The 17,325-nt window shown below is 49.1% G+C and overlaps 1 protein-coding gene across 1 annotated transcript in view; it reads right to left on the reverse strand.

The window, feature by feature from the left end:
- KLHL20 (kelch like family member 20) overlaps positions 1 to 17,325 on the reverse strand; it is a 49,768-nt gene that overhangs the window by 29,961 nt on the left and 2,482 nt on the right. Inside the window, exon 2 of the mRNA XM_045028264.1 lies at positions 16,408 to 16,473. Within this exon, the coding sequence (XP_044884199.1) occupies positions 16,408 to 16,430 (23 nt within the window). The 5' untranslated portion in view covers positions 16,431 to 16,473. The remainder of the gene's footprint in view (positions 1 to 16,407; positions 16,474 to 17,325) is intronic.

A 17,325-nucleotide genomic window follows, 5' to 3' on the forward strand; every position in this document is an offset into this window, starting at 1 on the left:
GGGGCTCAGGGCTGGGCCAGACGGTTGGGGTGTTGGGGTGAGGGCTGCGGGATGGGGCTGGGAATGAGAGATTTAGGGTGTGGGAGGGGGCTCTGGGCTGGAGTGCAGGAGGGGGTCAGGGATCTGGGCTGGAGGTGTGGGCTTGGGGGTGCAGGAAGGGCTCCGGGCTTGGAGGAACTCAGGGCTGGGGCAGGGGATTGGGGCACATGGTTGGGGCACAGACTTACCTCCGACGGCTCCGGGTCAGCAGTGCAGCTGGAGTGCAGAGGCAGGCTTCTCGCCTCTCCTGGCATCGCGGACCGCACTGCACCCTGGAAGTGGCCAGCAGGTCTGGCTCCTAGGTGGAGCCGCGAAAGTGGCTTCGCGCAGCTCTCGCCCGCAGGCACCCTCCCAAGCTCCCATTGGCTGGGAACTGGCCAATGGGAGTGTGGAGCCAGTGCTCGGGGTGGTGACAACATGCAGAGCCCTGTGGCCCCCTGCCCACGAGCCAGACCTGCTGCTGGCCACTTCCAGGTAGGAACTACTAGTTTTACTACTAGTTTTTACTAGCCGGCTGCCAAGGTCCCTGGGTGCTGAGCAAGGCGACCCAGTGCCTTGCATGCCGCAACCCAGTACTGAGTCATGACCTGAACTTTGAAAACCACTGTTCTAGACTGAGTAAAGCTCCCTATGAAATCTTAGGCTCGTGGGCGTTTTATCCAGCTAAGGCTATATTTTAAGTTAGTTGAATTTGTGTGGTGAAAAACCTTAGCCCTTTGCCTCTAGTTGGGGAGAATGAAATCTCCTCCCTTCCACTAGATTGAAGTCGGTTTTAAACTGAATAGCTGAAAATATGGCTTGCTAATTAGAAGAATTCTATTCTATTCAGGTTCTTACACCATGCCCATCGTCCTGTTATTCTCGTACCTCCAAGGTATCTGGTATATTTCCTAAAGGAAAGAGTGTTACTTAATGATTAAAGCAAACTGAACAGATGTAAAAAGAATGAGTACTTGTGGCACCTTAGAGACTAACAAATTTATTTGGGCATAAGCTTTCGTGGGCTAAAACCCACTTCATCGGATGCATGCAGTGGAAAATACAGTAGGAAGATATATATATATATACACAGAGAACATGAAAAAATGGGTGTTGCCACACCAACTATAACAAGACTAATCAATTAATGGGCTATTATCAGCAGGAGAAAAAAAACTTTTGTAGTGATAATCAGGATGACCCATTTTCAACAGCTGACAAGAAGGTGTGAGTAACAGCAGAGGAAAAATTAGCATGGGGAAATAGTTTTTACTTTGTGTAATGACCCATCCACTCCCAGTCTTTATTAAAGCCTAATTTAATGGTGTCCAGTTTGAAAATTAATTCCAAGGTATGGTAACACCCGTGTTTTCATGTTCTCTGTGTATATATATCTTACTACTGTATTTTCCATTGCATGCATCTGATGAAGTGGGTTTTAGCCCATGAAAGCTTATGCCCAAATAAATTTGTTAGTATCTAAGGTGCCTCAAGTACTCCTGGTTCTTTTTGCTGACACAGACTAGCACAACTACCACTTTGAAACCTGAACTGATGTAAGGAAATTTAAAGTCAACACTCCAATTAATCCATAACTTATCTCTGGATCAGGGGTCGGCAACCTTTCAGAAGTGGTGTGCCGAGTCATCATTTATTCACTCTAACTTAAGGTTTCGCGTGCCAGTAATACATTTTAACGTTTTTAGAAGGTCTCTCTCTATAAGTCTATAAACTATTGTTGTATGTAAAGTAAATAAGTTTTTAAAAATGTTTAAGAAGCTTCATTTAAAATTAAATTAAAATGCAGATCTTATCAGTTTAGTGCAGTGGTTCTTAACCTGGGGTGCACGCACCACCTGGGGCAGGGCCAGTACAAGGATATTTTGCGCCCTAGGCGAAATTTCCACCTTGCGCCCCCCACCCCCCACCCCTTGCACATCGGTTCATTGAGGGGCAAATCCCAACGAGCCTTTATAGACCCCGAAGGCCAGCCTGCCCAGGGGCCAGCTGTGCCCAGGGGCTGCTCCCCAGACCAGGTTCCCTCCTCCCCACCCCCTGAACTCCTCTGGAGGGTGCACAGCCACCCCTGCCGCGAGCCCTCCCCACCCCAGTGGCCCCCGCCCCGAGTCCACTCACTGGCTTTGACGGGCTTGGGCCACTGCAGCAGCTTGGCAGGGAGGAGCCACCTTCTGGAGGCACCGGAGAGCCAGAGCATCCCTCTTGCGGCAGCAGCGAGCCCCAGCCATGGAGGAGCCGGCACGGTGCAGGGGGGCAGCAGCTCTGCAAAGGTGGCGGCGCCACTAGCAGGGAGCAGCCACGCCCCTCCCACCCAGGCTACGGCCTGGCACCCCCCCCAGGGGCTCCTGCAGGCTGCAGTGGATGTATGCAGGCACCAGCCCCCATGTACCCCCTGGCTCCCCCCTCGCCTAGGGTTACCATATTTCAACAATCAAAATAGAGGGGGGGGAGCCCTGCCCTAGCCCAGCACCCATCCACTCCCTCCCACTTCCCACCCTGACTGCCCCCGTCAGAACCCTCAACCCCTCCTGCTCTTTGTCCCCTGACTGCCCTCTCCTGGGACCCCTGCCCCTAACTGCCCCCCAGAACCCCATCCTCTATCTAAGCCTCCCTGCTCCTTGTCCCCTGACTGCCCCCTCCTGAGACCCTCCCCCAACTGTCCCCCTAGGATCCTACCCCCTATCTGTCCCCTGACTGCCCCAACCCTTATCCACACCCCCGCCCCCAGACAGGCTCCAGGAGACTCCCAGGCCCCATCCAACCACTCCCTGCCCCCTGACAGGACCCCCAAAACTCCTGACCCATCCAACCCTCCCCCTGCTCCCTGACTGCCCCCTGGGACTCCCCTTACCATGCCCATGCTGGTCAGACGCTGGCTCCATGTGGAGGCAAAACTCCTCATAGAGTGCTGAGGCAGCGGGACGGGGGGAGCTGCGGGAGGGGCAGCAGCGGCGGCTCACACTTCTGGGAGCCGCAGAGCCTGAGTGTGGTGAGGGAGGAGCTGGGGGGCGTGCCTGCCTGGGCTGCGGACCGGTGGCCCCCTCGGGGGGCTCCTGCAGAGGATACATGCGGGTGGTGGTCCCTGTGCGCCCCCCAGCTGCCCCCTCGCCGTGCTCGGGCTCTGCGGCTCCCGGGAGTGTGAGTCGCCGCCGCCACTCCTCCTGCAGCAGGCTCAGGGCCCCGCACCCCGGTGGCTCACACTCCTGGGAGCTGCAGAACCTGAGCGCGGTGAGGGGGGAGCCGGGGGGCGTGCCTGCTGCTGGTCTGGGGTTCCGGCCACCGGCCCCGCTCAGCCTCCTGCCGGCCTGGAGTTCCGTTCACTCAGCCGGCAGCTGGGTGAGTGGGGCCGGCGGCCAGAACCCCAGCTGGCAGCCGCGGGCCAGGCAAAATCGGCTCGCATGCCACCTTTGGCACGCGTGCCGTAGGCTGCCGACCCCTGCTCTGGATAGTGCTGGAGATCAGTGGACTTGGGAATTTTCACATTGGATCAGACCAGATGCTTGATGTTATGTACTGGGGGTTGCTGCTACATAGGGGGTATGTCCAGACTACCCGCTGTATCGGCGGGTAGCAGTCGATCCCCGAAGGCGCTCCCCGTCGACTCCAGAACTCCACCAGAGCGAGCGGCGAGCGGTGTCAACGGGGGAGCCGCTGCTGTCGATCCCACGCCGTGAGGATGGGAGGTAAGTCGGAATAAGATACATCGACTTCAGCTACGGTATTCCCGTAGCTGATGTTGCGTATCTTACATCGACACCCCCGCCCCCCAGTGTAGACCAGGCCAGAGGCATAGAAGAGTGAATTAAAAGGACCCAGCTGATGGCATATGTCTGAACCAGGATAATAATTTAACTGCATAATATGTGCATTATGCATAAATATGTGCAGGGAATGAAATGATGACTCAGTGGCTTAGAAGTGTGAAAGACAGAAGGCAGCACTTGATTCTCACATGCTAGGCTGGCTTCCTTCCCCCACACAAAGGGCTGAGAGATGCTCCTGGGAGACTGAAGAGGAAATAAAAAACTGAGGAGTCCTTGTGGCACCTTAGAGACTAACACATTTATCTGGGCATAAGCTTTCGTGGGCTAGAACCCAAGCAACCCACATCCTTTCATGTATTTATACCAGCTCCTGCATTTTTCACTTCATACATTTGATGAAGTGGGTTCTAGCCCATGAAAGCTTATGCCCAAGTAAATTTGTTAGTCTCTAAACTGCCACAAGAACTCCTCGTTTTTTTTTTTGTTTATGTTTTTGCTGATACAGACTAACACAGCTATCACTGAAACCTGAAGAGGAAATGTGTATGCAAGGATCAAAGATTCACACTCAGCTATACAGATATTCAGGGATTAGCTTCCATCAGTGTGCAGGGCTGGGGAAATCAGCAAATATAATGGGCTTAAGGAAGAGCTGACAAGATCACTTTGTAGCATACAATGCTGAAAAGTAAAATAGGAACACAGCCAGCCTGCAAGTCAGCTAAATAAATGGGCTGTTTTATCTCCTCACTGTATTTGGCTGTGCTGGTTCCCAGAGCTTTATTCATTATCACAAGCATTTATTAGGCTGATGTCTACACTTGGGGAGTTTTTGCACTGCCAGTTTCACCTGTGATTAGGGAACTGGTGAAAGAAAAGCCTGCTGGTTTGTGTACTCACTTGCTTCCACAGGCATCAGATAGTGTTTACACTTGCAGCATTTCCATCACCAATGAGCAGCGCACTGAGGGCAGCTATCCCACAGTGCAGCTCTCTCCATTTTGACCATAGGTCTGGAGGTGGCAGGGGGAGCTCAGGGTCCAAACGGGGGCTCCTTTGCTCTGTGGAGCAGCCATGGTCACTTGGCCAGATGAGCACTTGCAAACAAAACAGGAAAGGGAGTTTCAAAGTTCCGGGGTGTTTTACAGGGGGGAGGGGCGGACGTCTGTTTACCTGGCGTCAGAGCAGCAGAGCCTCTGGCCAGAGTGGTCACCCTAGGCTATCCTCCAGAGGCTAAATGCTGTTTACACAGGAAGAACATGTCTCCACTTGCACATCACCGCAAAAGGATCAGCAATAACAACTATACACTTCTCATAGAAGTGGTTTTCTGTTTGCGGTGAAACTTCTGAGTTTCACCGCAAAAAATCATTGGCAAGTGTAGACGCTCCCATGGTTTTTGAGCAAAAAAGGGACTTTTTGCGCTTTAAATGGCAAGTCTAGACATGCCTAGGCATAGAATAATAGAATATTAGGGTTGGAAGAGACTTCAGGAGGTCATCTAGTCCAACCCCCTGCTCAAAGCAGGACCAACACCAACTAAATCATCCCAGCCAGAGCTTTGTCAAGCCAGGCCTTAAAAACCTCTAAGGATGGAGATGCCACCACCTCCCTAGTAACCCATTCCAGTGCTTCAGCACCCTCCTAGTGAAATAGTGTTTCCTAATATCCAACCTAGACCTCCCCCACTGCAACTTGAGACCATTGCTTCTTGTTCTGTCATCTGTCACCACTGAGAACAGCCGAGCTCCATCCTCTTGGGATCCCCCCTTCAGGTAGATGAAGGATACTATCAAATCCTCCCTCACTCTTCTCTTCTGCAGACTAAATAACCCCAGTTCCCTCAGCCTCTCCTCCTAAGTCATGTGCCCCAGCCTTCTAATCATTTTTGTTGTGCTTCACTGGTCTCTCTCCAATTTGTCCACATCCCTTCTGTAGTGGGGGGACCAAAGCTGGACACAATACTCCAGATGTGGCCTCACCAGTGCTGAATAGAGGGGAATAACCACTTCCCTCGATCTGCTGGCAATACTCCTACTAATACAGCCCAATATACTGTTGGCCTTCTTGGCAACAAGGGCACACTGCTGACTCATATCCAGCTTCTCGTCCACTGTAATCCCCAGGTCCTTTTCAGCAGAACTGCTGCTTAGCTGGTCTCCAGCCTGTAGCGGTGAATGGGATTCTTCCATCCTAAGTGCAGAACTCTGCACTTGTCCCTGTTGAACCTCATCAGATTTCTTTTGGCCCAATCCTCCAATTTGTCTAGGTCACTCTGAACCCTATTCCTACCCTCCAGCATATCTACCTCTCCCCCCAGTTTAGTGTCATCTGCGAACTTGCCTAGGGTGCAATCCATCCCATTATCCAGATCCTTAATAAAGTAGTTGAACAAAACCAGCTCCAGGACCGACCCCTAGGGCACTCCGCTTGATACCGGCTGCCAACTAGACATTGAGCCGTTGATCACTACCCATTGAGCCCCACAATCTAACCAGCTTTCTATCCACCTTATAGTCCATTCATCCAATCCCTACTTCATTAACTTGCTGGCAAGAACACTGTGGGAGATCGTATCAAAAGCTTTGCTAAAGTCAAGATATATCACATCCACCGCTTTCCCCATATCCACAGAGCCAGTTATCTCATCATAGACGGCAATCAGGTTGGTCAGGCATGACCTGCCCTTGGTGAATCCATGTTGACTGTTCCTGATCACCTTCTTCTCCTCCAAGTGCTTCAAAATGGATTCTTTGAGGACTTACTCCATGATTTTACCAGGGACTGAAGTGAGGCTGACCAGACTGTAGTTCCCCAGGTTCTCTTTCTTCCCTTTTTTTAGATATGGGCACTCTATTTGCCTTTTTCCAATCGTCCAGGACCAATCCCAATCGCCATGAGTTTTCAAAGATAATGGCCGATGGCTCTACAGTCACATCAGCCAACTTCCTCAGCACCGTTGGATGCATTAGATCTGAACCCATGGACTTGTGCATGTCCAGCTTTTCTAAATAGTCCTTAACCTGTTCTTTCAGCACTGAGGGCTGCTCGCCTCCTCCCCATACTGTGCTGCCCAGTGCAGCAGTCAAGGAGCTGACCTTGTCTGTGAAGATCGAGGCAAACAAAGCATTGAGTACTTCAGCTGTTCCCACATCATCCATCTCTATGTTGCCTCCCCATCAGTAAGGGTCCCACACTTTCCCAGACAGTCTTCTTGTTGCTAACATACCCGTAGAAACCCTTCTTGTTACCCTTCACATCCCTTGCTAGCTGCAACTCCAATTGTGCTTTGGCCTTCCTGATTTCACCCCTGCATGCTCGAGCAATATTTTTATACTCCTCCCTAGTCATCTGTCCAAATTTCCACTTCTTTTAAGCTTCCTTTTTGAGTTTAAGCACATCAAAGATTTCACTGTTAAGCCAAGCTGGTCACCTGCCATATTTGCTATTCTTTCTGCATATCGAGATGGTTTGTTCCTGTGCCCTCAATAAGGCTTCTTTAAAATACAGCCAGCTCTCCTGGACTCCTTTCCCCATCATATTAGCCTCTCAGGGGATCCTGCCCATCAGTTTCCTAATGGAGTCTAAGTCTGCTTTTCTGAAGTCCAGGGTCCATATTTTGCTAATCTCTTTTCTTCCTTTTGTCGGGATCCTTAACTCAACCAACTCATGGTCACTGCTGCCTAGGTTGCTACCCACTTCTAGTTCCTCTACTGCATCCATCTCTGCAGTATAAAAGGAACTCCTACAAGGTTCCAAACATCTATGGCTATGTTTCTGAGTGAAATGCACACTGACACTTCAGTAATAATTTACTTTTAAGCACCTTTCGACTCTCAGCCCCTCACCCCCCACCCCACACACTCCCTAGGGTGGAAAGCAGGCAGCTGTTTAACAGCACTCTGCAACATTCATTAGGAAAAAAAGTGAAGATTACAGTATCCAACTGAAGCTGCAAGGGGACTGCATTTCAGTTTGAAGAATATAAATATCAGTGTTGGAATTTGGTGTGTACACCAGGCTACAATTCCTAAATCTGTCATGGGATTTTCAGAACACAAGGAACTTGATTTTATGTCTCAGCCAGAATAAGTTACCTCCAACAGCACAGTGCCCACTCACAACATGCTGGGACATTAGTTCAGTACCGACCATGAATGCCAGCTATTAAATCCTCAACACTATGCACTGGATCAACTAGATGTTTAGTGGAGGCTTCTAGGAGCAGATGACTCTAGTCATCAACAGTGGGAACAAAACTGTGTCCCTGCCCTTCACAGATTTTGGGATTTAAAGGGACACTGACAGTTTACAGTTATGTGTTGTGAACAAGCACTTTTCAAAACCTGATACTAATACCGTACATTATTAAAAATTAAATAATTGTAATAAGCCAGTTTATCTGTCACTATTTACACTGCTTACTATGACAATTATCTTAGTTTAGTGAATTAAAATCAATTAAGTCAGTTTCACTAACTATGAGATTATCTATATGCAGAAAGAAAGAAGCCAATGAGGCTCTGCATCCTGAGTCTTTTAATAAGGTTTCTATGCCTTCTGCAGCTAATTTCACTCAGATGAGATCCCAGTCCATGCAGCTGGCTGACTTCCCCAGTGAGAAGCAACAGCCTTCCCCAAACTACAATTTAATCTTTAATTAACTTCATCTCATTCCTCCACTGTAATCACTGCAGTGAAAACCCATACCTGCTATTTTTTCTTTGCTCAGAGAAGACAGTTTTAACCAGTTCCCTCTAAAGGCTGGATACTTGAAGCGAAAAAACAGACTGACAGAGCCAGAAGAGTACCCAGAAGTCACCTACTACAGGACAGGCCCAACAAAGAAAATAACAGAACGCCACTAGCCGTCACACCTTCAGCCCCCAACTAAAACCTCTCCAGCGCATCATCAAAGATCTACAACCAATCCTGAAAGATGATCCCTCAATCTCACAGATCTTGGGAGACAGACCAGTCCTCACTTACAGACAGCCCCCAAACCTGAAGCAAATACTCACCAGCAACCACCCACCAAAAACACTAACCTAGGAACCAATCCCTGCAACAAAGCCCAATGCCAACTCTGTCCACATATCTATTCAAGTGACACCGTTATAGGACCTAATCACATCAACCATGCCATCAGGGGCTTGTTCATCTGCACATCTACCAATGTGATATATGCCACCATGTGCCAGCTATGCCCCTCTGCCATGTACATTGGCCAAACCAGACAGTCTCTACGCAAAAGAATAAATGGAGCCAAATCTGACATCAGGAATCATAACGTTCAAAAACCAGTAGGAGAGCACTTCAACCTCTCTGGTCACTCAGTAACAGACTTAAAGGTGGCAATTTTGCAACAGAAAAGCTTCAAAAACAGACTCCAACGAGAAACTGCTGAACTTGAATTAATATGCAAACTAGATACCATGAATTTGGGCTTGAATAGAGACTGGGAGTGGCTGGGTCATTACACAAATTGAATCTATTTCCCCATGTTAAGTATGCTCACACCTTTTTGTCAACTGTCTGAAATGGGCCATCTTGATTATCACTACAAAAGGTTTTTTCTCCTGCTGATAACAGCTCATCTTAATTAATTAGTCTGGGATGACGAGCAGTGGCTGCAGAACTTTCAGATGAGAAAAGCCACTTTCATGGGACTGTGTGCTGAGCTTGCATCCACCCTGCAGCACAAGGACACAAGATTGAGAGCTGCCCTGCCAGTGGAGAAGCGGGTGGCTATTGCAATCTGGAAGCTGGCAACTCCAGACAGCTACCGATTAGTTGCTAACCAGTTTGGAGTGGGAAAGTCGACGGTTGGAATTGTTTTGATGCAAGTTTGTAGGACCATTAATCGCATCCTGCTAAGAAGAACCATGACTCCGGGTAACGTGCATGACATTGTGGCTGGCTTTGAACAAATGGGTTTCCCTAACTGCGGAGGGGCGATAGATGGGATGCATATTCCTATTCTGGTCCCAGCCCACCTAGCCTCCGAGTACGTTAACCAAAATGGATATTTCTCCATGGTTCTCCAGGCGCTTGTGGATCACCATGGTTGTTTCATTGACTTTAACGCAGGCTGCCCGGAAAGGTGCATGACGCACGCATCTTTCGGAACACTGGCCTGTTCAGGAAGCTGCAAGCCAGGACTTTTTTCCCAGACCAGAAGATCACCTTAGGGGAAGTCGAAATGCCCTTTGTGATCCTTGCAGACCCCGCTTACCCTTTAATGCCATGGCTCATGAAACCCTACACAGGGAGCCTGGACAGCAGCCAGGAATGGTTCAACTACAGACTGAGCCGGTGCCGAATGACTGTGGAGTGTGCTTTTGGCCGTTTGAAGGGCTGCTGGCGCTCTCTTTATGGGAAGCTGGACTTGGCCAAAGACAGCATCTCCGCGGTTATACCTGCGTGCTGTACCCTCCATATTATTTGTGAAGGGAAGGGTGAAAGCTTCACTCAGGCATGGGCCATGGAGGTTCAACACCTGGAGGTTGAATTTGAACAGCCAGAGAGCAGGGCTATTAGAGGGGCCCAGCGTGGGGCTGCAAGGATTAGGGATGCCCTGAGGGAGCAATTTGAGGCTGAAAGCCACCAGTAATATCTGGTGCTCTGCATGGGAGTTAAGTCCAGTGGCTGTGTGTGATACAATGACTTGCAGTCCTTGTTGCTTTCCTGGGCTAAGGTATATTTTGCTTTATGCACTAATAAAGTATGTTTTCAAAGTAAAAAACTCCATTTATTGAAAAAAACCAAAGTAACACAGAAATAACAAGAGGGCAAGGGAGTGGGGTGGGGACCAGTTCACTCATAGGCTTGAGTATGTCCTGATTTCATACACTCGAATCCTGTCTGGAGTGCTGTGCACTAAGTGATGCACTTCAGGATGGCTATAAGGCATGTTGAGGGGGGCTGAGTGCAGTGAATAAGGGTCATAGTTTTTGTGGGTGGGTGGTGAAGCTACGGGTGTAGGAGGCAGTTGGGGGCGGTAAGAACCCAGATGTTGGGGAAAGTGGGTTGGAGGGGACATGGGGGCACAAGGGGAAGAGTTTTGGGACAAGGGCTGCGGGGGTGGGGGTGGGGTTGCGAGTACAGTAGTGCTCTGCCTGCATGGTGACGAATGCTTGGATAGAGTCTGATTGTGGCTGCATTATGCTAATCAGCCATTCCGTTCTTTGTCGCCGGTGTGTCGCATTTTCCTGGCGGATCCTCCTTTTGCTCTCCCTCCACTTCTGCGCCTTTCGATTCTCGTTTACAGACTGCTGCATGACTTCATGCAGCATGTCTTCTTTGCTTTTACGCAGTCTCTTCCTGTGTCTTCTCAGTCTGTCGGACGGTGATAAGAATGACGGCTGAGAGATCTCAAGGTTGCACCTAGACAGGCAAAATGCAACACTTAACAGAGGCAGCATTGTACACACAAGACAGAGCAATGATTCCCCCGCACTTAAGGAGGGCAATCACAAAAAACATACTTTGCCTGTCCCAAAGTGAGCGCACATAACCCACGGGAGCCCCAGAAATGGTGAGTAAGCACAGGGTCCAGTGGGGACTGATTGTTTCATGGCTGTACTGTCCCCTGGGTTTCTGTGCCTTGGGGAGAACCAACAGCTGCAGGGGGCACCTACACTGAACACTGTCCCAACATTCTCCACAGGAGTTTGTCCTGGAAGATATCTCGCTGCTGAGGGTGACCAGGGAAGCAAGGGAGGGTCTTCTCCTACAATGCAGTTTCCACCCTGGCCCATACGCAGCTTACCTGTGTGCAGCAATGGTCCCCCCGCCCCTCACGGCACAGTGGCACGGACACATTAGCCTGACTGGGACAAGAACCACGCTGGCTCTCCCAATAAACCTGCGCAAGTGCATTGCCCACGTTCTGGCTGAGACTTTTGAAGAGATCATCGATGCCGATTACCGCAATGTGATAGACCACATCAATGCGCTATTCCGCATCTAGGCATGCATGCAGCCTCTACCCTCCTCGCCCAAAGAGCCCGTACCTAAAAACTTCCTTCCCAAAAAGAAAGACACTTACCAGGAACCTCCTCTGTGGTTTGTCCTTCCCCAAGCACCGGATGCTGCGACTGGCTGCCTTCCTCCTGGCTCGAGAAGAGCTCCTGGCTGCATGCATCTAGGGCAGTGGTCGGCAACCTTTCAGAAGTCGTGTGCCGAGTCTTCATTTATTCACTTTAATTTAAGGTTTCGCGTGCCGGTAACACATTTTAATGTTTTTCAGAAGGTCTCTCTCTATAAGTCTATGTATTATATAACTAAACTATTGTTGTATTGTAAAATAAACAAGGTTTTCAAAATGTTTAAGAAGCTTCATTTAAAATTAAATTAAAATGTTGATCTTACGCCGCCGGCCTGCTCAGCTGCTGCTGGTCTGAGGTTCTGTTCACCTAGGCCGGCGGCGGGCTGAGTGGGGCCTGCGGCCAGGACCCCAGACTGGCAGTGGGCTGAGTGGCTGATCCCGGCTGCCGGACCCGCTCAGCCCGCTGCCAGTCTGGGGTCCCAGCCCTGCCCACATACAGTGGCTACCTACCTTCTTCCTGGTTCTGGCCCATTCTCTTCCTCTCTCTGCACTGATGAGGGTGGGAGTGCACTGAGCACAGGGCTGGGGGTGAAGGGTCTGGCCAGGAGCTAGAATGAGGGAGGTGGCTCAGGGTTGGGGCAGGAGGTTTGGGTGTGGGGCACTTACCTGGGCAGCTCCCATTTGGTGTGAGGGGGGCAGGTGGGAATGTGGGGGGGGGGGCAGGAGCTCCCATTTGGTGCTCGGGGGGGAATGTGGGGGGTGCAAGAGTCAGGATGTGGGGGGAGCATGGGGTGTGGGGGGGCTGGGTATGTGGGGGTGCAAGAGTCAGGGCTGGGGTTGTGGGGGGGTGGTGAAGGAGTCAAGCAGAGGGCTGGGTGTGTATGAGGGGGGTACAGGGCTCAGGGCAGGGGCCTGGGGTGTGTGCGGGGCACAGGGCTGGGGCGTGTGCGGGGCACAGGGCTGGGGCCTGGGGTGTGTGCGGGGCTGTGGGGCTCAGGACAGAGGGCTGGGTGTGTGTGATGGGGGGTCAGGGCAGAGGGCTGGAGGGGATATGTCCCTATTACACCCCCCCTTCCCCAAGGCCCTGCCCCCACTTCTTCTCTGCCTCCGCCTGGAGCAGCGAGCACGCTGACTCTGCTCCTTCCGGATGCCCTCCCTTGCAAGGGCCATCAGCTGATCAGCCGGCAAGGAGAGAGGGACAGAGAGGAGGAGGAGAAGGGGCAGGAACCCAGCACACTAGGAAAGAGGCAGGGGCGCCAGCAGGACCAAGCTTCTGCGCCTTGCCCCCGCTGGGGGGGACAGAGCGGAGGACAGAGAAGAGTGGGCCGGGCCGGGCAGGATTTTTAATGGCACGCTTCCGGTAGGCAGCAGCGTGCCATTAAAAATCGGCACGCATGCCATAGGTTGCCAACCCTTGATCTAGGGATTCTGGGGTGTCTCCCCCCGCCTCAGCACCATCGCTTGTGCTTTCCTCCTCCTCCCCCGCATCCTTGCTGTGCTGGGCTCGGAAGTGTCCATGGTGGTCGTTGCAGTGGAGGTGGGATCACCCTCAAGTATCGCGTCCAGCTCTCTGTAGAATTTGCAGGTCGCGGGGGCAGCACTGGAGTGGCCGTTTGCCTAGTAGGCTTTGCAGTAGGCATTCTGCAGCTCCTTTACTTTAACCCGACACTGCACCGCATCCCGGTAATGGCTCCTGTCCATCATGGCCCTTGATACGTGCCGGAAGGTATTGTAATTCCTATGGCTGGAGTGCAGATGGGACTGCACAGCTTCCTCCCCCCAAACACTGATGGGGGGGGGGGCTATTGCTCCATACTGGGGCTTGCCTGGCACGTGGAGGCACGGCCACCTGGAAGGATGCACTGAGAGCACTCCACACCTGGCTGAGCAAACAGGAAGGGGATTTTCAAAATTCCCAGGGAATTTAAAGGGCAGGTCTGATGCTTGGTCACCTGAGGACAGGGCAGCAGAGTTCAAAAGTGATGACCAGATTGGCTAGAACAGGCATTGTGGGACACTTCTGGAGGCCAAACAGAGCGCAGTAAGTGTCCATACTGGTGCTGCGGTGCTCCAGCGAGAGCGCAACAAATGTTATTCCTTTTGGGGGTGGGGGGGAGTATCAGGAGCACTCCAGCCGCGGAGTCAGAGCGCTCTACGTGCCTTTATTCCGCTATAACGCGCAAATGTAGCCAAGGCCTTAGTCTCTAAGGTGCCACAAGTACTCCTGTTCTTTTTGTGGATACAGACTAACACGACAGCTACTCTGAAACCAGACCTAACATAACCATCTATCCAAGTAATGACCCAGCCCAACCCCACTTTGCTTGTGAGCTCTGACAAGACCATCACACAAGGTGCTACTATGTTTGCAGGGCATTGATTAAGGATAAAAGTAAATGCTTCCCCAATAGTACAATGTAGCAAGATTTGTCTGAAATACATTTTGGAAGCAAATAAGCAATAGAATGACAAACAAAACAGGAACCTAATGGGTCACACAGAGCTCCCTGAGATATGCAAAAGATTAGGAGCCCTCCCCCCACCCCCCAAAAAAAAAGAAGATGATCCATGCCATTGTCAGCTTCTGGCTGGACTACAGCAATGCAATATACTTGGACATGAAGCTGTCAGCTCTTAGGAAACTCCAGTTAGTACACAGCACAAACACCTCAACACCACAAGTTAGCATTAGTACATCACAACTATCATCTGCTCTCTCCACTAGCTTCCTATAGAACACTGAGTCAAATTCAAGATCTCTGTCCTTCTCTTCAAGGTGCTAGAGGGTCTGGACCCAGTATATCTAAAAATTTTGCCTAATGTTCCAGGATTAGGACCATGATAGAAAAATCTGCTGCTCATTACCCTGTCCATTGCCAGGGTAAACTTGTCTGTGCAGGAGACAGAGCTAAGACTGAGAAATGAACTTCCACAGGACCTAAAAACAACCTCAAACCTCAACACTTTCCATTCCTTGTCATACAGCACAGCAGCCAAAATAAATGCAGAAACAATTTTTAAAACCTCACATTTTTTTCCCTTGTGCGTGCGCACACACACACACAAAAAAGGGGGAGGGGGGAGAGGTAAGCCACACATAGCAAATGCTTATCACACTGTTTTATGCGTTTAGGCAAAGCATTCAGGTACTACAGTGATGACGGCAGTACAAGAACCCGAATAGAATAGATGTGGCCTTATGGTTGCTAAAAATGTTTAAACTGCTCCCACTGAAGAAGATCAAGATGCAAATATCTGGTAGATTATTCAGTCCGTCCTCTGAGGAAAAAACTCACAGTAGAAAGCCAACTGTGTCCCCTCACAGCCTAAATCAGTCTCCTTGTCTCAGCAAAATGCTGAATGATACAATGACACCTGTGTCACGTCCCAGGATGTATTTATTAGCTTAACTGAAGCAGTAGCATGGATAATCTTTTTCTAGTTATTGAGGGGTTCATTTAACTCAATAAGGGTTTGTACAATGACATTACTGAGCTAATATACAATGCAATTCCTACCACCCTGTTACACAACCAAGTTTATGTTAGTACTTGTTTCTGCAAATGCAGTAATTAATATCCCTCTACAAAGTGGCTTATGCTAAAATCCCACCTCTTTTCTTACTGTAATGTTTATGTGATTACCGGTGTGCATCTAATAAGTTTTCCCCACTTCCAACAGATATTTTGAACTAAGGGACACAACCAGCTTATCAGGCTACATGATATTCATGAGTCTTGGCTGTCCAATACCTTTGAAAAGTGATTCTCAACCATGCAAACACAGACAGGCCTTTTGTAGGCAGCCTGTTTAAAAATACAGAAATATATCTGCTATAAAGCATAAACTAGGGCACACTCAGTATTAAAATAATCAAAATGGACAGATACAATTCATGTCAAACAGGCTGGTCAATGTCCCTTTTTAACAACACAATTCTTCTTTCCTTTACAGGACAGAGACTGTTTCTGACATAGCTGATGTCAGCATTACACAGGAAAAAGCAGCAAAGTTAGTCTATAAGGTGCCACAAGACTCTTTGCTGCTTTTACAGATCCAGACTAACACGGCTACCCCTCTGATACATTACACAGGAAGAGATTGCAGATGTGTCCACAGCCCATTACAGTAGATGCAATTAGTATCCACAAATAAGAGACAAATCCCCTTGGCCTGTAGAGAACTTGAGTCTACAGTAAAGGTCACACTAATGCACATCAGGAGCATGATGAGGTTTAAGAAATACTGCTAGATTGTTCATGAGGAAATATTGGTATAATCACACCATAAAATAAGTGGTCCAAAGTACATTTTTTAAGCAACACAGGGAACTATTTTAAAATGGATGATTATGGCAACACATATCTTGTATACTTCCTTTCTCTAACAGCATATTCGTGTTAACAGATGTTTAGTTTTGCCCCTTAAATAAATATTCTCAGTTGTAGAATACACACCTCAAATAACCATGTTATGGACTAGCTACTTACAAAATCAGCTCAATATCAATTGTCAGGTTTTGATCAGAGAAGAATCATTTCTTCTTCTGCACCTTACCTGCGCATTGGCTTTCCGTCCATGCACCGTGAAGAGAAGTCTGCACCTTACACTTCAAGACCTGACCTAAGGGGGGGGAAAAAGGATGAAAAAAGTGAGAGTATGTCCTCTTTCAGCTCTTCACCATGATACAAACAATAACTAATCATACTCAAATAGTACGACTTCAAGCCCTTATCCAGCTGCAAAATTCACAATCTTGCTAAACAATGGCTGGGTTGCAGAGAATAAGACAGAAGAAAAGTTAAGCACCTAACAAATAATGAGTTTAATACATTTAGCACAGTGATGGTGTCGGCACATGTGACACCCATCATGCGCTCAGTAAACAGAATACTACGCTGGACACTCTAAACAATTTTATCAAGGAAAGAAAGGTTATCTAGGACACTGGGGGGTGGGGAATGGGATGTTTATCTCGATATTTCCAAAAAAGTGCCAGAAAATATTTATACTTCACACACTAATGAGAAAAAGATGGCACCCATTAAACAGTACAGCACTGACCTAGGGTCAGTATTTGGTATACGATCAGGTTAGGGGCTGAACAACTGTATGTCCCAGAGGTAAGAGGAACGCTAACAAAGCCACATATCCACAGAATAAATAGATGAAGTTGCATGATACTGTAATTCACTTTCCAATTCTATTAAATGTATATTTACTTTTTAGTAGAAGCAATAGTTACATACTTTGTACTCCTCAGACTTCCAATTCTAATGCTGAATACACCCTCTTTTTACAGGAACCCTTGTCAACTAGATTATTTAAGAAAACGATTAATATAATGAAACTCCGCTTTTCTGGTACAGCATCCTTTAAACCAGTGGTTCTCAGACTTTTGTACTGGTGACCTCTTTCACACAGCAAGCCTCTGAGTGTGACCCCCCTTATAAATTAAAAACACTTCAAATATAT

Source organism: Mauremys mutica, chromosome 8 (genome assembly GCF_020497125.1).
Source record: "Mauremys mutica isolate MM-2020 ecotype Southern chromosome 8, ASM2049712v1, whole genome shotgun sequence".
In the NCBI taxonomy this organism is placed as follows: Eukaryota; Metazoa; Chordata; order Testudines; family Geoemydidae; genus Mauremys; species Mauremys mutica.